A 25,112-nucleotide genomic window follows, 5' to 3' on the forward strand; every position below is an offset into this window, starting at 1 on the left:
CATGTGAAGCTCTCCAGCAAAACCAGATTTGATGGATCTGCTATTTCCATGGTAAAATGCAAGCAGAATAAAACCTGGAGGTTAGGTGGTAGGGGGAAGACTCAAGAAACCTTTCAGGTCCTTAAACATTATAACAGTCAAAAATGGGCACAAGTGGAACTAAAAAAATCTTTGAAGGTTGCCTTTCAAATTGGTATACGGTTGCAAAAAGTACCGTTATTTTCTTCCATGCTTCATCTGACTGTCCTAAATTATAGTGCAAGATTCAAGCACCAGGACCACAAATGTTATACTAGGAAGTGGCGAGGAATTAATCTATCTTCAGAGTTTTCTACAGACTCATCCTGGTAGTATCTAAGCCCTGTCACTGCTATGCTTGGCGAAAAGACTATATATCCACTTGCGGCATGCATACACCACTCTTATTAAGTATAATGGGATAATGTGCCTGCCTTGGATGAATATACACTTTGCTGTCTTTGAATATTGCAGTTTCCATTTATGCAAAGTCATGCAATAAACACATCTGAAGATGGCAGCCAGAAAACCATATAGAAATAAAACTAACCTGACCCTACACCACATCTCTTCTTCTGTCAGATATTTAACCTCAGGCTCTTACCTGGAGCAGTTTTGTAAGCCACCGTTCTGGTAGGCAGTGTAGGCGTGCTCTTTGTGATGGGACTCTGTGCCATCTGTAGACCTTGCCTCTGTCTCTTCAATTCCTCCTCTCGTTCCTGGGCTGCTCTGATCTCTTCTTCTATCATTGACAAAGTCCTCTGTTTTCTTGACCTTAGCTTAAAAGGACCCATGGTCACCTCGGGTTCTTGCGTAGCCAGGATGGAAGCAGTGCTTCTAAGCTCGGCTGCCTCAGAATACTTGCTAAAATAGCTGACCTCCTGCCTGTTTTCCTCCACAATGAATGGCTGGCTGGTGGGGGATACAGAAGATTGCTGTGACGTCTTCCCTTGCCTGAGTCCTGAGTCTTCATCTCTTGAAGTCTTTGGTATCGTGTCCTTTTTTTCGTGAACAGGAGAAGACACCTGAGGTGGCTCAAACATTGTGCTCTGCTCCTTCACAGAACACGGTGCTGTGCTGATTTCTTCCTGGCCTTTGACAGAGTTCTTCTGCTCAGCTTTGTCTGTTGCTTGTTTAGAGCCTGTCTTGTCAGCTTGCTCAGCTATGGCTTGTTGAATTGCGTTTTGAACTAGTAGGCCAGCATGGTAGTCCAGCTGGTCATCAACCAGCATGGAGTCTAGCAATGGAGAGGAAGGGGAGTAAAAGCCATGGTCACTAAATGACTTGGAAACACCTACTCGGCACTCTGAGGGGGTGTCCATTTGGGGGGTCTGCGGCAGAGAGAAATCTGCAAGTGAATTTTCTTGGAGGAGATTCACAGTCTCATTAGAAGCACCACTGTCACTGATATTATCCATGCTGAAATCATTGGAAAGAGTTTCCAAGACTGTGGTATCCTGAGATCTCACCGACAATTCATCCAAACCAGAGTCCAGCTCCTCTGGAGGAGAAGTCACATTGACCGACCTCGAAAACTGATCTAAAATGCCAGGGTCGTCATCCTTTACCACCATGAAGACGGCTCTCGCACTCATGAATTCACTGTCATCTGCCCACAATTTTGTGGTCTGTCCAGTCTTTGAGGTATCACCATAAGACAATTCTCTTACTGGGTCTGTTGGACTACTTTGAATATTTATAGGCTGACCCTCTGAGACACAGGAGACCTTCTGAGCTTTTACAATGGTTATATCATTATTCTCAAGTGGTACAGAAGCAGGTCTTGTCATGGAAACCATTGGTCTGTCTATTTGCGATGGGCCAATGGGTTTGTAGAAGGGTTTGATGGAGAACATTTTGGGCGCCCCTGATCTCTTTGGTGCAATCTGGCTGTTAGACTGACCTGAATTTTCCATTAACTGAAACTGTTTCCTGGCCGCTGAAAAATCTATCTGTTCTGTGACAATATCTTCTTTTTTAACACAGCCTGGCTCTGGAGGTACAAAGGAATAGGCTACCTGTTTTGGTGACGTTGGTGTCGTGCTTTGCTGCTGCTGCCTCTCCTTGCGTTCCTTGTACTTCTTGTGGGACTCTAGATGCTCTTCATCTAATTGCTCCTCCAGTGTCTTTTCTTGGGGCGGGTTCCACCATTTGGCTGCGATGCCAGGATTTTTCTTGACCGCTTGGCTTTTAATAAGCTCCCTTCTTTCCTTTTCAAGTTCAATAATTTCCTCTGATGGCCTCACTTTCCGGACGCTGTACTTCTCCTTCTCGTTATCATTGTCAAAGAGTTTGGATGGCTTCTTTTCTTCCTGGAAGGCTCGCAGTTCAAACTTAGCTTCTTTCTTAATAGTAGTTAAGGTCAGCTCTCCATCCTTGGAGGATCTTCTGGAACTTGTTGAAGAACTTGGACTCGACGGCAGTTTTAGATTGCCACAAAGCTCCTCTTTCTGTCCATCTGAAGAATGGCCATTAGGTTTCAGCTTCTCAGCCATTACATTGGTTTCCTTCTGTTCAATGATTGGGGATGCTTGCCTGCCAGCTACTATGACGTCCTTTTCATTGCGTACTGACTCACTGTTAACAGGAACAGGTGGACCAGAGGCATCCACAAGGATTGCACTTGGCTCAGGGGAGCATGTCCCATTGAAGGTGTTATCTGCAGCAGAATCACAGCAGTTGGCCTCCAGCACTTCATCTAGATATCTGATCTCTTTAGCAACTTCACTGTCCAGGGATTCATGCCTGTCCTTAAGTCCATTGTGACTGGCAACAGGTGAAAAAAAGTGGGTTTGATTGTCTACAGGATGTGTTGAATCCACCACAGTGATGTTTTTATGTTCTGAGACTGGGACTTCAATTTCCATTTTTTCTTCCTTTGTAGCAAGTACAGTAACAGGCTCCGGGATATTGGCACAATTTCGGTCTTTGTCTTTTCTTAACCTGATGTCATCCTCAGGGATTCTCGATGATTTCTAAAAGGAAAGAGAACAAAACCATGGTAAGGTCCTATGAAGAGAGATTTTCTTTTATGCAGAAAGCCAAGATCAAAAATAGTAAACACCATCTGGAAAGCAAATCCTAGTGTTTCCTAAAGTTAAGATTAAAGCAACCATATGTAGTGAAGGAAGGAAAGACAAATCAATAATGCTTTTATACTACAGAATATACATCTTATAATAACTTGGAAGAGATATTGCAGCAACAGCAAAACCATCATTTAAATATCTCCCATCTGGATACCATACACCCCTTCTGATCATTTTATACAAGTGCTCAAGATTTTTGCTGAAATTTTAGCTTTGGGCTTCTAAGTCATCAAAGGCTTGACAGATTTTTTTTTTTAATGCCAGCACTACCGCTTAGCACATAGTACCTTTCACCTCATCCCTTGGAAGAGCTTTATAAACATTAATTAAGTCTCACAATACCTCTGCTCAGTTGACTCCAGTTCCCAATTTACAGATACATAAGTTAAAGCAAAGAAAGGTCAGATGACTTGTCCAAGGTCACAGAGTGAGTAAGTAGCATAGCTGACTTTAGAACTCAGATCTCCTGCCTCCCAGTCCCCCAAACTATGTCCACTGGGTCACATTCTTGCCTGATACAATGCCACTGGCTTCAATGAATTATTTTAAAGAACATAATAAATACCATTCCCATTCTGGAATGGGCCAGATTCTGAATCTCTTCTTCAGGCAAGTATTCAACCTGAATTTCATGGGATACTCACATGAGTAAAGTTTTCAGGAACAGGCTTTACTCATTTTTTAATTTTAGCAAATCAAGGGAGAATACATGAATTCCTAGATTTATCAAAAGCCAGCAAAACCCAGAAGGTGTTATCAAAAGCAGGGTATTTTTGAACTCTTCTTTTTAAGTACAGGAATTTGGCAAATCATCATTGCAATCTGAAAACAGACACAATCCCAAAGTGGCATTTCTGTCCCCTTTGTCTAAAATATTATACAGAAAAGTGACCTATTAGTGCCTTTGAGGAATCTGGCCTGTCCCCCCACTTGTGCTGTTGCAGAATGGCTGCTGAGGCAATGGTTTCAAAAATTACTAATAAAACTGTAGACCACAGTGCAGATCCACAATGTTCCCTATTGTCAGCTAGTCTCAGTGCTCCTGCTGTCATTTATGATGTATGCTATTGATAAATAGCACAGCAGGAAGCGCTCAGCTTGAGACTCAAAGACTTGTTTGCCAGGGGCCCAAATAACTGCAACACATATAGGCTGGAATGGGAGCTGCGGACAGCTGACACTTTGCAGGATTGTGTCCTAAAAAAATAGCTCTGTTTTTCAAGAACCTTTGAAGGAGTTTTGTTCACAACAGGAAGCAACAAATATATGAGCCATTAGCTGATAGTCATGTACATTTAGGGTGACCAGATGTCCCGATTTTACAGGGACGTCCTGATATTTGGGGCTTTTTCTTATATAGTCACCTATTATCCCCCCACTCCCTGTTCTGATTTTTCACACTTGCTATTTGGTTACCCTATGTAAATTTTAAAGAAACTGTCAAATTTGCCTATTTGATATTTTCTGCTTTTTAACTGTATTTAAGTAGGAAGGAATTTTTTAAAAAGCACTTTTGTGTATTTATTTGTGTGCACAACCAAGTTTTACTGGTCCTACTTTCATTAAGTCTCAGTTCACTTTCTGAACCAATTTACTAATCTAACTGAAAGATTTTAAACTGAAGTTTCTAAAATTCCTTTTTAAAAATAATTTTATTTTGTACATGTTACAAATCTAAACTTGCTTCTATAGCTTTTGACCAGTGCAATATAGTGCTGGTATCATAAAGAGGGGTCTGGTTAAATTGCGGTGAAATCACATTTTTCATAGGTTGGTCACGGCATAAATAGCAAATTTTGTGGATGTGTTCATACATATTCCATGCCACTTTTACTTCTGCGCTGCTGCCTTCAGAGCTGGGCACCCAGCCAGCAGCCGCCACTTTCCAGCTGCCCAGCTCTAAAAGCAGCACAGAAGTAAGCAACAATAACCAGATTTCACGGTCCGTGAATTTGGTAGGGCCCTAATCATAAATGCTGATTTGCCTCAGATACAAAACTACATTAAAGAGAAGCAAATACAGAAGCCCTGATGCAGGCAAAACTCTCATATTTATAGGAGGGAAAGGTGAGTAGGTTCGGTTGGAGCAGGATGCAGAGTCCAGAATGCTCCACATATCTGTTGGGGAATTCCTCTAACACAGGAAAATCCTCAAGTCTTGCCTCACAGCAATTTTAAATGCCCTTTGCATCACAGCAGCAGTGTAAAGGGGTCTTACAAGGGGATGGAGATCTGGACCTGACTCTTACCACAAAGAATATAGGGCAGCAGCACCAGTCTCTGGGACCCAATAAAGATGACTCCAAACTAACCATCTACCACACCTAATTATCAATGAACTATGGGAAAGTCTGGATCCAGAACTGAATTGTGTGGCACTGGCCTCTCTCTACTCAGGAAAAGTCGGGGATCCTTTTTCTAAAAAGAGTCCAATCTCTACTCCTTGTATCAGCACATATGCCACAGAACATTTCTACAGCTTTTCCAAAGCTATAGCTCTAGCAATGGCATTTGTATTAATTCATAACTTTTGTTTAATCTTGTGTAACTATTACAGGTAAATTAACTTCCTAGTAGGGCTGTCAAACAATTAAAAACAATGAATTGTGATTAATCATGCTGTTAAACAATAATAGACTACAATTTATTTAAATATTTGTGGCTGTTTTCTACATTTTCAAATAGATTGATTTCAATTACAACACAGAAAATACAGTGTACAGTGCTCACTTTATATTTATTTTTTATTACAAATATTTGTACTGTAAAAAACAAAAATAGCATTTTTCAAATCACCTATTACAAATAATGTAGAGCAATCTCTTTATCATGAAAGTTGAACTTACAAATGTAGAATTATGTACAAAATAAATAACTGTACTCAAAAATAAAACATTGCGAAACTTTAGAGCCTACAAGTCCACTCAGTCCTACTTCTTGTTCAGCTAATCAAGTTTGTTCATATTTGCATGAGATAATGCTGCCTGCTTCTTGTTTACAATGTCACCTAAAAGTGATAACAGGTGTTTGCATGACACTGTTGTAGTCAACGTCTCAAGATATTTACGTGCCAGATGCACTAAAGATTCATATGTCCCTTCATGCTTCAACCACCCTTCCAGAAACATGCGTCCATGCCGATGATAGGTTCTGCTCAATAAGAATCCAAAGCAGTGCAGACTGATGCATGTTCATTTTCATCATCTGAGTCAGATGCCACCAGCAGAAGGCTGATTTTCTTTTTTTGGTGGTTCAGTTCTGTAGTTTCTGCATTGGAGTGTTGCTCTTTTAAGACTTCTGAAAGCATGCTCCACACCTCGTCCCTCTCAGATTTTGGAAGGCACTTCAGATTCTTAAACCTTGGGTCGAGTGTTGCAACTATCTTTAGAAATCTCATATTGGTACCTTCTTTGCGTTTTGTCAAATTTACCATGAAAGTGTTCTTAAAACGAACACCATGTGTTGGGTCATCATCCGAGATTGTTATAACATGAAATATATGGCAAAATGTGAGTAAAACACAGCAGGAGACATACAATTCTCCCCCAAGGAGCTCAGTCACAAATTTAATTAACATTTTGTTTTTTTTTTAAATGAGCGTCATCAGCATAGAAGCATGTCCTCTGGAATGGTGGCCGAAGCATGAAGGGGCATATGAATCTTTAGCATATCTGGCAGGTAAATACCTTGCAATGACAGCTACAGAAGTCCCATGCAAATGCCTGTTCTCACTTTCAGATGACATTGTAAATAAGAAGCAGGAAGCATTATGTCCCATAAATGTAAACAAACTTGTTTGTCTTAGCGATTGGGTGAACAAGAAGTAGGACTGACTGGACATGTAGGCTCTAAAGCTTTAAATTGTTTTGGTTTTTTGAGTGTTATGTAACAAAAAAATCTACATCTGTAAGTTACACTTTCATGATAAAGAGATTGCACTGCAGTACTTGTACTAGGTTAATTGAAAAATACTATTTCTTTGTTTACCATTTTTAGAGTGCAAATGTTTGTAATAAAAATAATATAAAGTGAGTACTGTACACTTTGTATTCTGTGTTGTAATTGAAATCAATATATTTGAAAATGTAGAAAAATATCCACAAATATAATAAATGTCTATTGGTATTCTATTGCTCAAAAGTGCGATTAATTGCGATTAATTTTTTTGAGTTAATTGTGTGAGTTAACTGAGATTAATCGACAGCCCTACTTCCCGGTAACATGAAGGGTCATAGATCCCTGCCAGAGACATGCAGAACTCCCAGGGATCTGAAACAGACAGGGTAATACATGGCTTAAGGCTGTGACTCCATTCTTTTATTAGGGTCAATCTTTTTCTGGCTGACACATGGATGCACAGTCAGAGACACTGCTTGCTGGTGAATCCTGTGCAAAAGGAACTCTATAGAGACAAGAGCAGGATTTCTTGCAGTGACTGGAAAGATGCAGTGTGGGGCACATTTTGCTGCTCCTTTTAGCAGAAAGTATTCCCAATATATGCTTGCTTCTGACTACAGCATATATGCTAGCTGGCTTTCGGTCTCTACACACTCAACCACCAACAGACAATGCCTCTACAGGAGACAGGATGCACACAATAGATCCAATCACCAGATAAATTACACACTCGTGCAGAGCTGAGACAAGGGCCGATTTACACTATGCCTTTCAATAATACTTCAGCACAATCAGTTAAAGGATCATTCATATGAGTGCGTTATATTGTCCAGACAAGGTTTACATTGAAGCAGGTCTATCTCCTTCAAGGTACAGTATCAGTTTGTGTTCAAATTTGATATATCGTTTCATATCCTATTTTTGTTTGCAAATTATTTTTTGTGCATAGAACAAAAGGTCAAGAACTATTTTATTCCCTATTTACATAAACTTAATTAGTAAAAACTCATCCCCTCATCACAGCCACAATCCACAACGCATAATTAGGTAGTTACATGTATTTACAGTAATTAGGACATGCAATTATGGCATTACATAATGACCTAAGTACAAGAGACTGTATAATTAGTACCATGCATGTAATTAAGTAACATTGCATCTATTTACACAGTAAAACAAGTAAGAGGCTATTCAGGAAAAGTGGTAATTTACAAGTCTTTGTCATGGATTAGTAGTGATGGAGGGAGAATTGGGAAGAAATGGCTGATTTTCAGCATGGAAGAGAAGCCAGTAAAAAAAAAAAATGTGTGCGAGCAGGGAGGTGTTAAAAAAAATTCTGATGCTTTTTTCTGCACTGTTTTCTCCACAGAATGTGGACAAATTTCAACCAGCTCTAGCTAACAGTGTGGTGTCCCAGAGATCCATGTTAGAACCAGGAGTCAATATGTTTATTAATTATTTTGAGGACACAGTGAATAATAGGCTGGCAAAATTTGCTGACGACACCTGAGAATATTATGGGGAGTCCTGAAGGACCCAGTAAAATTCTTTGGGGATGAACATTTAGCAGACACCTGCTGGTTAGAGGCAGCTATGGAAGAAGGGGAATGGGCAGGGAGCTGCACGGACAATGTCATACTAAGGCGCCCAGGACTGTTGCCATCTGCCGGAAAGGAGGAGGAGCGCTGGGATTTCCACTAGAATAATGTCCTGACCCTCCCTGGGAGTCCCGACTTTTCAGTCATGTGTGGGAAATGTGTAGCTCCATCACATTCTTGCTGCTGGAAGGGAGAAAGAGCTTTCTCTTTCTTCAGAGCCTCCAGCTTCCATGAAATAGGGAAGGTCTGTAAGTGGAGAGAGTTTGTGCTTGAACCTAACTACAGCCAGTGCTATAGCGTTAAGGGTCTCCATATACCGTTAACCAGACTTACACTTCTCAGGAGACATGCTAATATTTACTGGCCCTCTGCACGTGCCTCCCTTGTTTTCTCCTTTTAAGCCAGATGTATCGGGGTAACCAGTGTCATTCCAATGGTGTTGCAGAACTTTGATAAAGTGCAATTATTAGCTTCTTAGGAAATCATTAGCATATTTCCTCCTTTGTTGAATTCCTCATCTACAAAGTGTAAGTGTTTGAGAGAGCAGTTCATTTAGGAAAAAAATGTGGGAGTAGAACTAGAGAGTCCCACTGAATACATTGCCAGCTCTCTCTCTCTTTTGTTTTGACTCAACAGAAAATCCTTCCAAACCACAGAAACATTGTCCTTAAACAATGACATTTAAGGCAAAGTTTAACTAGCACCGTAATTGGTCATGAACTACAACATTATCTTTAATTTATCTACCAGCTTAAAAGAGCTGAAACAGCACAGTTTCACCATTGACGGTCTCTCAAATGGCCACTTCCTGGCCATATGCCAGGGCCTGTTCTCTACTTTCAACCTTCTTGACCTCTTGGCAACTTCAGACACTGTCAAACATGCCTTATTTCTTGAAATTTTGTCCTTTATTGGCTTTTGTGGCTGTGTCCTCTCATAATTTTCCTCCAGCCTCTCTGGTCTCTCTGTCAGTGTCTCCTTTGGTGGGTCATCTTTAGGGTGCCCAGATAGCAAGTGTGAAAAATCAGGACAGAGGTGGGGGGTAATAGGAGCCTACATAAGAAAAACACCCCTATAAAATTGGGACATCTGGTCACCCTAGTCATCTTCCTCCCCTTACTCACCTTCTCTGCGTATCTCTTAAGGCTCTGTCCTGGGCCCCCTTCTCTTCTCCTTTTACACAGTCACCCTCAGTACTCTTATCCGCATGTATGGCTTTAACTGCCATTTTTATACAGATGACTCTCAAATCTACCGCTCTGCTGATCTCCCTTCACCTAATCTAGTTTCTTGGCCTGTATTTGTAATACCTCTTTCTGCATGACCAATTTCATCATAAACTCAACAACGCCAACATTGAGCTCTTGATCTCCCAAACCCTTCCCTCTCTCACCTTCCTCCATTGCCATGGATACAACTACCATCCTCCCAGTCAGTCAGAGCCATAATCTGGGCAACACTTCCCACTCTAGGAGTCTCACTGGGCCCATACATTAAGGCCATTTCTAAATCTTGTGACTTCCTTACATGACATCTCTAAAATTCAGCCTTTCCTCTCTGTCCACACAACTCTCAGCCACATCCTTGTCATTTCACATCTGGTTTTTTCTCCTCCTTTTTGCTGACTTTGACTACGGCAAAGTTGCTTCAGTGAAGTCTGTTCAAAATGCTGCTGCTGCTAAAGTCACCTGCTTGGCTCAATGCTCTGACCATATCAGCCTCATCTTCAAATCCCTACACTGGATTCTCCCCTTTACTTCTGCATAAAATACAAGTTTCTTGTCTTTTCCCTTTCAAGCTCTTTGAAACTTAGCCCCCTGGTTTGAGCATTGGCTTGCTAAACCCAGGGTTGTGAGTTCAATTCTTGAGGGGTCCATTTGGGGAACTGGGGCAAAAAATCTGTCTGGGGATTGGCCCTGCTTTGAGCAGAGGGTTGGACTAGATGACCTCCTGAGGTCCCTTCCAACCCTGACATTCTATGATCCTGCCTCGGTGACCTAGTAACCTATTATAATGTTGACCCTGCCTTCCCTCAGTCAACCTGCCCAGCCTTTACTGTTCACCAGTTAGTGTCTGCCTTAAACACTCCCAAGTTCTCTCCCATGCAGAGTCAAACAGAACTCATCTCTCCCAAGTGCCAGTTCAGTGCCTTTACCACACTCTACCTTATTCCATAGGCAGTTGCCTAGGCTTCCAGAGCTCCACGGATAGTATTGTAAACACTAGGACCATTCACCACCAGGTCAGTCTCAAACTTCTGTCTGGCTGTGGAGTTTCATTCCTCCCACCCAAATCCCTCTTCCAAAAGTCTGTTTCTGTTTTGGCTCAGCTGTGTGCAATGGGAACCCCTAGATCTCAATGCATCTCAGACAGTGTAAAAGCATCTGGTGCCATGTGGGAAATACTGGTGCTGACTACAATGAGATGTGCAGAAATAGGGCCCTTAATAGGAAGAGAAGATGACAGAAAAAGCTGAGTGGCTGCCTGGGCTGGAGAGGCTGAGAAGAAAGCATTGCAAGGAGAAACCCAGGACTGTTTTTGCTTGGGGTTGGTTCTGGGTGGGTTAACTTTTGTAGGATTTGCAGAAGTGTATTTTTATTCAAATTCCCCCCTTTCAAAGAGGGTAACTGCCTTGTGCATCACAGATGTGAGGAAGTTCCAAGCACCTTTTAGAACATTATTAAAGCTTAGGATTTCCAAATATTTGGCACCCCTAAAGAGCACATCTCGCAGTTGCCAAACTACTTAGCCATGCTTATTCCATCCCCACAGTTACATTAAATATTTCTCTGAGCTAGTTGTCTTCATATGAACAGATCACTACACTGCACTGATATACAAGCTCCCTGGGTGCCATCCCTGTCTATTTCAGGAGCTCCTTGCCACACTCCCTTTCTGACACAAGGAGTTTTGTGTGCCCCAATTTCTCCCTTCACATTTTCCAAATTTCACCAAAATCACTATGGTTCTTCCTATTGATGTCTAGAACATGCTGTTAAATTTTGGAATTGATTGGATGCGGCGTTGAAAAGTTACCATATTGCAGCCAAACAAACATCCATACACCATCAATTTGAGCATAGCACTGTGTTTCACTCAGCCAATTAAAATACTCAATTATCAAAGCAGATACTTTAAATGCCAACTAGAAAGCTTAAGCTTTGTACCTTGAAAACTTATAGCAAAGTCAATGGGAATTTGGGGCACATAAGAAATGTAGGATCTGGTCCCTGTCCACTTAGAGGAATATAGGAAACCTGCCTCATTAGGTGAAACTCCTGTGATACACATGCTGCTGAATGTTTGCGGGAAGTGTTACCATGATCCAGCAGGTAAGGCACTCGACTGGGACTTAGACCTGGGTGTTATTCCTAGCTCATCGGTTCACCTGCTGTATGACCTTGGACATGTCACTTCACCTCTCTGTGTTTGTTTCCCTTCTTACCCCTTGTCCTGTCTATTTCGAATATCGGCTCTTTGGTGCCAGGCCTGACGCTTACTATGAGTCAGTGTTTGAACCAACAATGAGGGGACAGAGTGCAACGAAACAAAACACATATGCAGGATGGGACCCATTGTCCAGACCATCTTGGCTGCTTTCAGCTCACAGCCACCCACCTATGTAGCTTCTCACACTCATTCTGATGGTATCTGAGCACTGCCCAACATTCTGAAGTATACATGCTCTACCCTCTCTCCCAGCAGGGACTGGGCTGCCTTTGTCTCTGGTGCGGCTAGCGTGAAAAGGCTATTTGGAAGAAATGGGTTTGGCAGTTTGCTCTTTTGAAAGCTTTTCAGGGAAGCTGAAAATGAGCAAAGCGATAGGGAAAGCTATACTCCAGTGGTGGTGAAAAGAGCGCTGGAAGCTCCGAAGGAAGGAGCAATGGATACTGGGGAGTGTGGAGGAAGGGCAAAAACACTAGTAGAGAGAAAGGAATAGGGTAGGAGGTCTGCCGCTGACAAATATGAGGCACTCCCAGCCACAGGTCCTCGGAACATACAAACCTAGGCTCCTGAACAATTTAGTAGTTGTTTTTCAGTCAAAGAGCATGAAACTGACCTGTTTTCCATTTATGGCAACATTTTTTTTTTTAATATCTTTTCCTGAAAACATTATTGTGAATGTTATAGAAATAGTTATTGAAGTTTTCCATTTGGTGAAAACTGGGTTAAACTTCTTTTTGAAAGGCATGAGATTTTTTGAAAAATACTGTGGTTTTGAAAAAGGTCACTTTTACACACACACACTCACTTACTCGACCAGTTCTATTCCCAACTCTTACCACTGGGGAATGAAACCTAGATCTCTTATATGGCAATGCAGAAAATCATTATTGCTATATCAGAGGGACAGGCTGACACAAAGTCTTTTCATACAGTGATGGAAGCAACTTTTGATGACTAAAACCCACTCAATTTGGACGCCAAAAGTAATATTTTCTAGCAGTTAACCATACTCTTGATTGACTCAATTCAGTTGGCCAGATAGGCTTATTGGCAGGTTTCCTTCATAAACAGCAGATTTCTTTGCCCTCAGGAAACCAGAATATATTGCCTAAAACCAACTCAAAAACCTCACAAACCAAAACCAATTTTGAGTATGTACATAGATAGATTAGATGTATAGGATTTTCAAGGCACACATAATGTATACACTGACTGCCACCTTGGGAGCATGCTTGAGGAAATCTTTTCAACAATTCTTCAGCTGTTTGTCTATTAAAATGAAGGTGTAGTGATCCCATTTGCTTGGAAAGCATGCACACAGCTTAGCAATATTCCCCACAGACTCCAGCTTCCTCAGGCAGTACATAATACTATGCTTTTATCAAATCAGAATGTGATTCTTTTGTTGGTATAATAAAGGCTGGAGAACAGAGGCTCAAGAAAAGAAAAAAAAATATTCCAAATTCTCAACTGTCTATACTGTGGAACAGGATTTTTTTTAAACTGTCTCCATGGCTTAAATGTAAACTGTGACCTGAATGACAAAGCTACTATTGCACAGTCGGGTTTCTATTTTCTGAACAAAGATTAACTCCCACTAAAACCAAGGTACGCAAAATGGAAACAGTTTTCTCCAGGTAATAGGTGACCTGATCCTTTAAGCCAGTTATTTTCTCTAAAAATATAAACTTGTTCAGCCTATGAAGAATGTGTTACACTATCAGATTAGATGTAATCATTGCTATGGGAACAGGTACAGTACATTTCTACCGTCTGCAAATTAAAGACAGAAGTCTCATGCAGCTGTTGAAAAGAGCCTAAGTAATTATTCACGGACTTCCATCCCTGCATAGGACTTGAATGGTCTGAAAAAGCTACACATGCAAGCGGATTTATATGAAAATATATGATTTGAAATTCAAAAGATAATCATAAAACATGCTTGTAACTGCTGGACTAGAAAACAAAATGCCGGCTATGACAAAAATAGACTGTAGTCTCTGTACCGCTCAGCTGGTGCTAGCCAAAAAGTCACAGGTTCAAGCTGTGTTTCAGGACTCTGGTCCAGTACCTCTGCTGATGTGTAGTATTCGGGGCTGCAAGAGATCTGCCTCTCTTAAATCCAGGGCTTTCCACCCATACCTGGTGGAAGTTTATGTTCCCAAATCACTTTCTGTACAGGGCGGAAGAGGATAACCCCAGGATGCTATTCAACAACCTATCAATAAGACCAGTTCTAATGCCCTACGTGTAGAGGTTGCCAGCATATTACAAAGGTATATTTCCAGGTAGAGCTTCCCAAATAAGATAGGGAGCTGCTAGCAGGGTTCATTCATTTGCACTGCCAGCTATCTTGACTCTTTATTCAGAGCTCAAAAGGCGTTTAGAAAAACATCCAGAAATAGGGATGCTTATCCAAAGCAATGGTGGCCTGTTAGCCTCCAATCATCCTGGCAGACCCCCAGTTGCTTGCTGCTCTCTGTCCTGTTGTGTTCAGGAAAGACAGCAGCCCCATTCTCACCACTCTGGCACCTTTAGGGGATCTTTCCTCCTCTCTATTCCTGAGGAATAATGAAGGGCTTCTCCCCACATCATGGAAGGGGCATGGATTTGGGTTTCTGTCCTCACGTTATGTGCCTTTCCCCTTGGCTGCATCTCTTTTGCTCCTGTTGCCTCCTCTCACTCCTGTATCTTTCTTGCTACCGCCACCTCCTCTCCCCACCACTTCTGGGTCACTGCAGTAGGGACTCTGCTGCCCGGGGAGGGCCGATGCTCCTGATGCTGTATTGAGTGGGTTGCTCCTTGCAGCTTCTCCATCACTCAAAGACATCAGCAGAAAGGTGACAGAGGCTCAGGTTGGGAATGAGCCATTTCGCCACCTGATTACCGAAAATCCTAATGAATGGAGGACTATATAATTCCCCCAATTCCTCCCCGCACCATTGAAGTTATTAGATAAATCAGCAGCCAGCTTGAAACCAGTACCCAAATTCTCCATTATCCTGCATCTTGCATCTGTACAAGCTGAATCAAAATAATGACCCTTCTGATCTGGTAGCATTTACACTCACTGTGCCTGGTGTAACGCACAGGACTAGGTGCAGGGCAACATAGAATCATTCTGCAGATCTTTAGCTGGGAGCATCAGCCACCAGGCCTTGATTTAATAGACCCAGCCAAAATGGGAAAGTTGGCAAGTACCTGTCTGTTAATGCATAACGGATACCTATATATTCCTGCAGTATCTGTGTTCCACCAGTGGCTTTGCCAAGTGCTTAGAGGTTCCTTGGATAGCAGAACCAGTAGATAAATCTCAATTCTAGTCTATCTGATGTTCCTCTGCTCTTTCATTTGTCTTCAACAAAATAGTCAAAATGCAAACCTGAACTTTCAGGAAGCTGTGATTCAACTTTCGTCTTCAAGAAATTGTGGAATTATTTCTTACTGGCACAAGTCAGCCCCATTTCCTACAGGCAGCCAGATACCTACGGCCTTTGAAGAACCCTGCAGCAAAGTTTCACACACCACTGCAGGAAATGGAAGTTTTTAATAGCCAAAAAGAGATGCAAAAGGTAATTAAGATGGTGAGGAGACTTGAGATACAAGAACTCATATCCAAAATTTATTCTCATTCTCCGCTCTCTTGCTCTTTCTTGTCACCTATTCCAGCCTGAAATTGAAATCGAATTATAGCAACTGTAGGGAAGAGGTTTGGCTGGAGCAGGTTTTTTTCAGTTCTCTCATCATACGTTTCATCAGTTCAAATTCCAATCCCAATGCTCCTTTGCCTCTGCACTGGATTGCTGAGTAACTAAAAATGTTAACACATCATTTAGCATTATTGCCTGTTTGCCATTGATCTTTATTGCTGTAAGTGTAATGGCCAGTACAGGATGTGCTATGTGATGACAGGTCATAATCCAAAATGCTGTAGGAGAGAGAGCATTAGCTTAAGGTTCATTAAAATATATATCTATATACTATGCACTGATGGCTATTGGTTACTACCTGGTAACACTATTCTTGTTACGTAGCTGTTGGCATTTCCGTTCTAAATTCCTATTTATGATAACTTGCCTGTAAAATCTGTATTTGAGCTGAAACTAGGCTGAAAAATTCCCGGAGATGGGGCATCTCATTTATATAGCAGCTTTCATTCTGAATCACAATGAATACAAACTTTATACAGGACACACTCTACTGTAATGCAGCCTCCACAGGGGTGAAATGAATCGCAATTGTTTAGGCCAGGAAATGATGAATTCCATACTCAAGCGAAGCAATGGGGGGATTTAGAGACAGAATGCAGTTACCCCTGTACAAATCTGGCCATCGTACTGGGGACAACATTCTGCTTACACCAAGTGCCATGGAATCTTTAATGACCAGGATTAAGGCCCTCCCTCTGCACATGTCCCAGTCCTGCATCAGGAGCCACTACTGTGTACTTGCACTTGTGTAGAGTCCACTGAATCCAAAGGGACTCCACATGGACGCAGAGAGCCAATCTTAGTGGATCCTGATGCAAGATCTGGGCTTAAACGAGCACTTGTAACAACACAGCCCTCAACACCATGCTGTGCCATGGAGTCAAAGGGGAGAATACATTGCCTACTGAATCACCAGCACCTGTCCCTAAGGTTTACTTATGCTCTTCGCAAGCCCAAGTTCTACTCTGCTCCAACCTAGCTTAGCTGATGAGCTCTAAGGGGATCACAGCACATTTAAAATCTTTTTTAAATCACTCTTTAGGTGAAGTAGTGTGTATCCCCACACACAACCCTATTATTTTTGTGCACTGAAATAACTTCCTTTAAAATATACATATATATTTGCTAGACAGTCTTATAAATTTACGTCGACTAGGTCTTTCGGGTATTTTTAGTTGTCATGCAACAGAAAGAGCTTTCTTTGGTGTCTGCAAACCGAATAGTCTCCAGTTCCCAAGTCTTTCAAATGGTAGTGGGATCTCTGGGAAGAGCGGCGGAAACTGGAGCTTCCATAAAATGTATAGTGACTGCCAAAGATTGGATTACTACCTTTGTAAGCAAATTCAGCTGCTTAGGTAGAATCCTTCCCTCACCAACCTGCATTACAGTGTTATCACCACTGTGTATATTAATAAATATTATGAAATATGGGCATGTTAAGAAGCCAGATTTGACTTTTTAATAACACGAGTATTTAAGATACCTTAATACCATGACAACCAAACGAAACTGCTCTATCCCCAATCCCTTTTTTCCAGAGACATAAAACAGAGTAGGCAGTGTTCGTTTTTAGGCCATTTTGTTATAAAATTTCATGGAAAAGCCAGTAGAAATCTTGTACCCATCTCTGGATATAGTAGAAAGACACACCCCCCTCCCCGCACACCCTTAAGTATATATGTTAAAAACCAGGTTCAGGACAGCACATGCTGCCACCGGATTTACCTGTACATCACCTGTGTTATTTGGGAAACAAGGAGGCAATTCCCAAGATCGAGTCACAGCTTCTGAAATTATTATTGAGAATATCCTCTGCAAAGAGGAGCAGAGAAGAATTTAGGCTGAGATTTTCTAAGCTGTCTTGTGGATCATCAGGTCCAGTTCCCAGGGTGGGTGTTCAACTTCTTAGGCAGCCTCTGAAAAATCTCAGACTTAAATTCCAATGAGGCAGACATGTCTCTGCATCAATGCTGCTGCAAGGCAGCTTCGCCATCATAGCCAGCATTTGAGAGAGGGATAGCTCAGTGGTTTGCGTGTTGGCTTACTAAACCCAAGGATGTGAGTTCAATCCTTGAGGGGCCACTTAGGGATATGGGACAAAATCAGTACTTGGCCCTACTAGTGAAGGCAGGGGGCTGGACTGGATGACCTTTCAAGGTCTCTTCTGGTTCTGTGAGATAGGTATGTCTTTATTTATTTACTGTAAAGGATGTTATGAGACATGCCCATACAAAGAAACAGAAGGAAAATGGACGGGGAATCACAGCACTATTTCTCCTCCTCAGAACATCATCTACATCCAGCAAGGCTATAGGAATAATCTGTGAACTTTTATTTCATTACTAAAAAGAAAATCATAAACTTCCCTTCTGCCTCTGTAATGAAGTTATAACATCCATAAAACAGAAACTATTTATGACATGTTTCTCCACCCACTCATGATGGGACTCATCGCTATATACAGATTTATCAATTTACCTTGGTACTTTAGAAGCACAATCTCTATAGGAAAGAACATTGGAGTTTAATATAGCTCCTATATACACTTGGGCTGTGTGGCCTAGTGGAGAAAGCACTGGGACTGGGACTCAGGGGACCAGTATTCCTAGCTCTGCCACTGGGCTGCTGGGTGACCATGGGCCAGTACTTTGCCTCCCTCTGCCTCAGTTTCCCAATCTGTAAAATGGGGATAATGATATGGACTGCCATTATAAAGCATTTTTGAGGTGTACTGATAAAAGCACTATATAAGAGCTTGGTTTTGTTATTGCTGTTTATGGATGAACAGAGATTGGATTGCAATGAACATAAGAATGGCCATACTCGGACAGACCAAAAGTCCATCCAGCCCAGTATCCCGTCTACCGACAGTGACCAATGCCAGGTGTCCCAGATGGAATGACCCTAACAGATCATGATCAAGTGATCTCTCTCCTGCCAAATATCATATGTTTCTGTATGCTAACTTTATAGTGCTTCATATGTAAATTAACATAAAACTGAATAATAAATAATGATGCCCTAGAACGTGGGCTCCATGAACATGACAGTGTAAGAGAATACAGATTTACAAAGCCATCTAGGACTAGTCTTCATTTTAATGAAAGATGTGTCTAAATCTCTTAGATTGCCTTTAAAATCTTAACCACATCCTTTCACTAAGTGTGTATATAAAAATACCCATTCGGAAATACAAATCGACCAGCTGAGAAATATTTCCCTGCCAAATGAGCGGCATGTAGCCAAAATAACTAGCAGCATTTGACATATTGGTCAAACAAAAGAACAATGAAAATCTAAATAAGCAGCATTTTCAAAGAAATGAAATAAGGCTGCACAGATTCGAGAGAGGAGGTTTATTAGTAATAAATCAAATGTCTACAGTTTCTTGTAAGCAGTGACATGGCAGGATGCTGGTAAATGCTCCACAAGCTATTGCTGTCCCCAGGCTGCAACATATGACCTACCATGTGAGCCTAGCACTGTAAGCAGCTAGCAACTCCATCTAAGATTCCAAGTTTTGTTCTGATTACGCTCTAAACATTGCAGTCATCTACCTCACACCCCTAGGGAGATATACCACTGGAAACAAGACTGGGAAATTTCTCTGCTCCTTATTAGGGCAAAAGGTAACTGGGAAATCCTAATGAATAAAACACTCTCTCTCATAACCCACTCTCAATCCCCACTACCTCAACACTCCTTTTCCTGCTGAAAAAGCCCCTGATGAAATGACCTGTGGCACATCTGGACTCTGTAAAAGGGTTATTTTATTAAGACAGTCATCACTTGTTCTTGCAGCAAAGCTGAGAATTCACATAACAGTGGAGAAAAAATTCAGACAAATGTTGTGAACTGATTATATTTTAGTACAAGTCTTGAACAGTGTGAACTCGCCTGTCTCGGATAGCTGGTTGCTACAATATGAAGTTGAGGGTTTTCTTTTTCCCTAATGAGAGAGGACACTGAAGCAGCAAATAAAGGAAGCACTGGGCAATTCACTTTGCATTGGAATGATCGTTACCGCAAACCTCACCTGTTAAATGAAGAGCTGTCACCACATGCACTTCTCAGACAGTTCAATATTCCACTGAAAATAATTTGCAAAAGCAGTTTCTAAAAAGGGCTCCCCATTAAGCTGAAAGCAGAACCTCTCATTTTCGCAGCATTCTGGCCTACTAAAGCAATCTGAACCAGGTGACTATTGATTCAAAGAAAACCAACAGGCTGTACCCTCCAGCACCACACCTCCTGGTCCCCCAAAGCGGCTGATTATATACAAATAGTCCAAGATCTTATAAGTGACTTCTTAACATCTAAAGCCAGTGATCAAAGCTTAGCGTTATGGAGAAGCGCATGAACACTCCAGCACATACCGGGGGAGAGTATAATGCTCTGAGTTCTTAGACACATTTTCCCCAAATGCTCATTTTTCTTAAGTTCTTGGAAGTTGAAGCATATGCTATCTCGGTGCATTCAAGAGACACCAAGCAACCTGTCACAGCTCGCAGGAAGTACTGTAGAAACCAGCAATGTGTCTGTTGCTAAATGTGACTGTCTGTGATGTTGTTTCAATGCATTTTGGTACTTAACAAATAAAAGAACAAGCAGTATTTTAAACAAGCTCATTAGAAAGACTAAAATGCTTCATAGTCCTATGAAGTTGTTCTCTGAAATACAGTTTATACTGCGACAAGAAAATAATAACGTCTGAGTCACTGGAAAAGGTATGCAAGCAGTTAGAGAACGAAATCAGCTAAAGACGTGGGAAGTAGGGATAGCTCAGCGGTTTGAGCACTGGCCTGCTAAACCCAGGATTGTGAGCTCAATCCTTGACGGGGCCATTTAAGGATCTGGGGTAAAAATCTATCTGGGAATTGGCCTGCTTTGACCAGAGGGTCGGACTAGATGACCTCCTGAGGTCCCTTCCAACGCTGATATTCTATGATTATTTTCTATGGTCCAAAGAGCACACACAGTGCATATGTAACCCATGTGCCTCATAGGGAGATCTCTCTTTAAAAGACCCACTGTGGGGAGGTAGGAGTGAATTGTGTCTGGGTCACTGTTGCTGGGCAGATTAAGCACTCCACATCCAGAAGCTTCTGGAATTGAGTGTGGATGGTAGTGTTGGGTCTGCTCCAATAGGATCCCTGTTGCAGGCATCAGACTCCATGAGGGGGAGCAGGCAGGGCAGCTGCTTTGCAGGGGGCCATGTGCCCTGTGTGAGCTGGGAGAAGCTGAGCCAGGAGCAGGAAGCAGGCTGGTGTCCCTAACTCTGAAGCACTTTGCAGCAGGTTAGTGATATTGTTACCCTCCAATGGGGAAGCCTGGGCAATGCTAATTATAGCCAAGGGAAACTGGGAGGGAAAAAAACAACCTCTATTTTAATTGTAGGCTTTGAAGGTTGTTTTGATTTTAGTCAAACTGTTCCAGTTATATTGTCTCAACTAGTACGGTTCACCAACTTTTCTTTAAATGCAGTAATGAGGAAAGAGTCATTTCTATTTTGCTATTCTCAGTTTTGTATGTTCTTGAAACAGGGTTTTGTTTAAATCTATACAGGTAACTGAGTGGTTGGTTAATCAGTCAGCTGACCGGCTAGCAGAGATTTCAGCAGAGGAAGCGTCTGCATGGATTCCAGCTGAAGGTGCCTACAAGCCAGGGGAGGGAAGATGTTGACTCAGCAGACTGATAAATTTGGTGATCAAAGACTCTGAGACTTAGGTGAACAAAACCTACGCTTTTGGGAACTTCCAGTTTCTTCTCACTGTGTTTCTGTGGGGACTGAATTGTTCAGATTTTAAATTTGTTTTCTTTATGTTTATGTAAAACTGTGAAGTTAATGTCTGTGAATTATAAAATAGCCATGTCATGTTGTAAAAATTAGATTGTTTCTTTATCATAAGATTTGATAAAGTTATTTATTTAAATTCATTTGTTTACTTCCTTTTGGGACCTGAATGTGGGGAGGTTGATCCTGTGCAATCCTTGCTGGAAATGCTTAGAGATTGAACTCTGGATCTCCAGCTACTTTCTATGGGAGTTGGGTTTTTTTTTATTTTTGTTTTTGTTTTTTTGTTTTAAGGCACTGGACATCGGAAATGAGGTGAACTTTAGCCCACCCAAGGTTACACATACATCAAATGGGTTGTCCTGGTTATCAAATATATTTCAAATCATCTCTTTTGTATCTGTAACCAGAACTAACCAGGATGCCCCTGGATTATGCAGAAGTGACAAGAGAGGCAGAGATTTCAGCAGTGCTGTTTGCAGTCTACAGCACTGTACAGAAAACGGCCCAGCCAAAGAACTACGAATTCCTCTGAGAGTTGTTTTCTCCTGTGATGGGATTTAAATATACCTCCCTCTCTCGAACCAGAAAGACTTAATAAAGGCACAAGCCCACAGGTCAGGAAACTTAGCTTACCCCCCCCCCCCACCATTTTGGTGCTTGTAAACTCTGAAGCAAGAAAGGTTTCAGGGTAGCAGCTGTGTTAGTCTATATCCGCAAAAAGAACAAGAGTACATGTGGCACCTTAGAGACTAACAGAATGGAACACACAGACAGGAGATACCTACAGCCCCCAACTAAAACTTCTCCGGCGCACCATCAAAGATCTACACCTATCCTTAAAAGATGATCCCTCACTCTCACAGATCCTGGGAGACAGGCCAGTCCTCGCTTATAGACAGCCTCCCAACCTGAAACAAATACTCACCAGCAGCCACACACCACACAACATAAACACTAACCCAGGAACCTATCCTTGCAACAAAGCCCGATGCCAGCCGTCCAAACGATCAAGTGACACCTAACATCTGGCGACTAATTATATCAGCCACGCCATCAGGGTTCGTTCACCTGCACATCTACCAAGCATATAGCCACCACGTGGCCAGCATGCCCCTCTGCCATGTACATGGCCAAGACCGACAGTCCTCCTTCCGAAAAAGAAAATGGACACAAATCTGACGATCAGAATCATATACAACCACAAAAACCAGTGGAGAACACTTCACCCTCTCGCCAACCAGACAAGACTTGAAGAGTGGCAGTTTTGCAATAAAAAACTTCAAAAAAAACAGACTCCAAAGAGAGATGCTGAACTCGAATTATATGCATTACACAAATACTCCGCACTAGAGAGACTGGGAAGGCTGGGTCATACACTAATTGAAATCTCTTCCCTATGTTAAGTTCTCCTCCATCTTACTAATGGATCATCTAATATCACTCCAAGTTTTTTCCCCCCGCTGCGATAGCCATCTCATGACTGGACTCTTCTGTTGAGTTGAGAACTTCCATCTTTCATGTCTCTGTACTGTGAAAGAATTTCCCTTCCTGTGTTCCATTCTGGTGCAATCGAAGAAGTGAGCTGTAGATCACGAAAGCTCATGCTGAAATAAAGTTGTTAGTCTATAAGGTCCACAATACTCTTGTTCTAGAAGCAAGACAAATGGTTTTTCCCCCCTACAAAGCCTCCTGTATGCCCCCTCCTCTCATTAAGTCAAATGCTTCCCTGTCTCCTTACAGGATGGTATGTCCATGAACTGAGGGCTCGTTTAAAAAAACCCAGCCCACCAGCTCAGGCGTTCACACAGAGACCTTTAAAAACAAAAAAAAAAAAAATGACAGACCTCGGTGCAATAAAACAGCATAATTTAACTTAAAGACTAAGCCCTCCTGTCAATGTTACCTTCCTGCACTTCATGCGGGCAAGGTGCTCAATGAACTGCTTGCAGACAGCATTGGTAGGAATTTTCCGGTTGTGCCTTTTAAGTGAAAAATATTGCAGCATGTCTCTTTGCATCAGCAAAGAGGCAATTAAAGGAACGGTCATCGTGAAAGACACAAGCCACATGCGACATTTTACATCAGCTGAGAAATAACTAACAGGATGCCTTTATTCCTCCTACAAAAAGGAGGCTTAAATGCCAACGGCAATGTTTGGGGCCAGCCTGGTGACCTCGTGGTTACTGTGGAATTGGATTAAAGTGTGATGGGGGCCTGAACATGAAAAACAGTATAAGCTACATTGCCAGGGTGCTCTCTGTGAGGGTTCTGGGACTCTGGAACTTGTTCCCTGCTTTGATCCAAAATAGTCTGAATCTGGTGATTTTCCAGGAACGCTGCAAAAGACACCTGTCTGACATGGTTTCTGGAGGGGGGTTGAGAATATAATTCCCATGACGATGAAGGTCTGGAAAGGAGTGTCGGTAGATGTCTGGCTGGCTGAGTGCCTGCTAAAATTGTTTTGACGCTGCTGATATTTTATTCTCTGTGTTAACTAATGACCTTAGGGCACCTACAGCCATGGATAGGCATCTTTTTAGTATTTCAGATTTAAATAAAATGTTGACTTAACACCACTGGTGCTTCTGTCTCAGGTGTGTCTCCCGCCTCAAACTCCTTGTGGCTGGCACTCTCTTTGGGGGAAATGAGGATTAAAAACCCTGCAAATCCATGCAGGGTCAAAACTCTGCTTTCTAGGATCTGTACTTCAGTGAAGACTGGTGCTTGAAGACACTCCCCCTGGGTAAGAACCCTTGGGATGTGCTCTGTTGAGGTTCAGATTAATTTTACCCATCTGTGGTGTCTGTCTCTCTATGGCAGTGGTCACCAACATTTTTGTGGCCAGTAGCACATTCATGTTTTCAGAATTGTGGCGCGTGCCAACAATTTTTCAAGGCTTATTTTGTATTTGTACATTAAATAATATGAAAAAAAACGTGTTTAATATGACATAATATATGAATCCAGAGAGAAGCTGGAGAGAAGCCCTGAGGACAGAGAACATTGGAGCCCGCAGCACTCTGTCCCCAGCAGGCGCAGGGCCACAGCTTCTCTCCCCTGCTGGGCACTAGGCGAGCACATATAAATGCTCCAGCAGGCGCCATGGCACCCGCGGGCACCGTGTTGGGGACCACTGCTCTATGGTATCTGCATGACGTTTACCTAAAGGTACCAAAGGCAACAGGAAGTGAGTGCAGGTACTGATCTAATCTGGCCTTTAGCTGCACTGTGCTTTGCCAAGTGGGACTCCCCGCCAGCTCAGCTCCCAGCAGAGGCTAGAAGGGCTGCAGAGCGACCCTGTAGGAAGCAGGAAGCTGTATCATCCCATGTCACTGTGCAGCCGACCCATCTGATCTAGCAGCCATGCTGATGGGATCCAAAAGGAGTCTGAACCAGTGCGCAGCTTGAAAGAGTTGGACGGTAAACTAGGTAATTCAGAAATCCCTTCGGTGCTTGTTACTTGCTGAATGAATCGTTGAAAATGGGCCAATAGGAAGCAGAGGATCCATCTATGTTAAAACAACATCAATGTATGTCTTAAGTTAAAATTAAAACC

At 42.1% G+C, this 25,112-nt stretch overlaps 1 protein-coding gene across 5 annotated transcripts in view; it reads right to left on the reverse strand.

The window, feature by feature from the left end:
• Positions 1-25,112, reverse strand: part of PALM2AKAP2 (PALM2 and AKAP2 fusion) — a 445,812-nt gene that overhangs the window by 25,685 nt on the left and 395,015 nt on the right. For all 5 annotated transcript variants that reach the window (XM_075067389.1, XM_075067388.1, XM_075067391.1 and 2 more), the window contains one exon: positions 623-2,993. In XM_075067389.1, coding sequence (XP_074923490.1) covers positions 623-2,993 — 2,371 coding nt within the window. The remainder of the gene's footprint in view (positions 1-622; positions 2,994-25,112) is intronic.

The sequence above is a fragment of the Chelonoidis abingdonii genome, chromosome 6, assembly GCF_003597395.2.
Source record: "Chelonoidis abingdonii isolate Lonesome George chromosome 6, CheloAbing_2.0, whole genome shotgun sequence".
NCBI lineage: Eukaryota > Metazoa > Chordata > Testudines > Testudinidae > Chelonoidis > Chelonoidis abingdonii.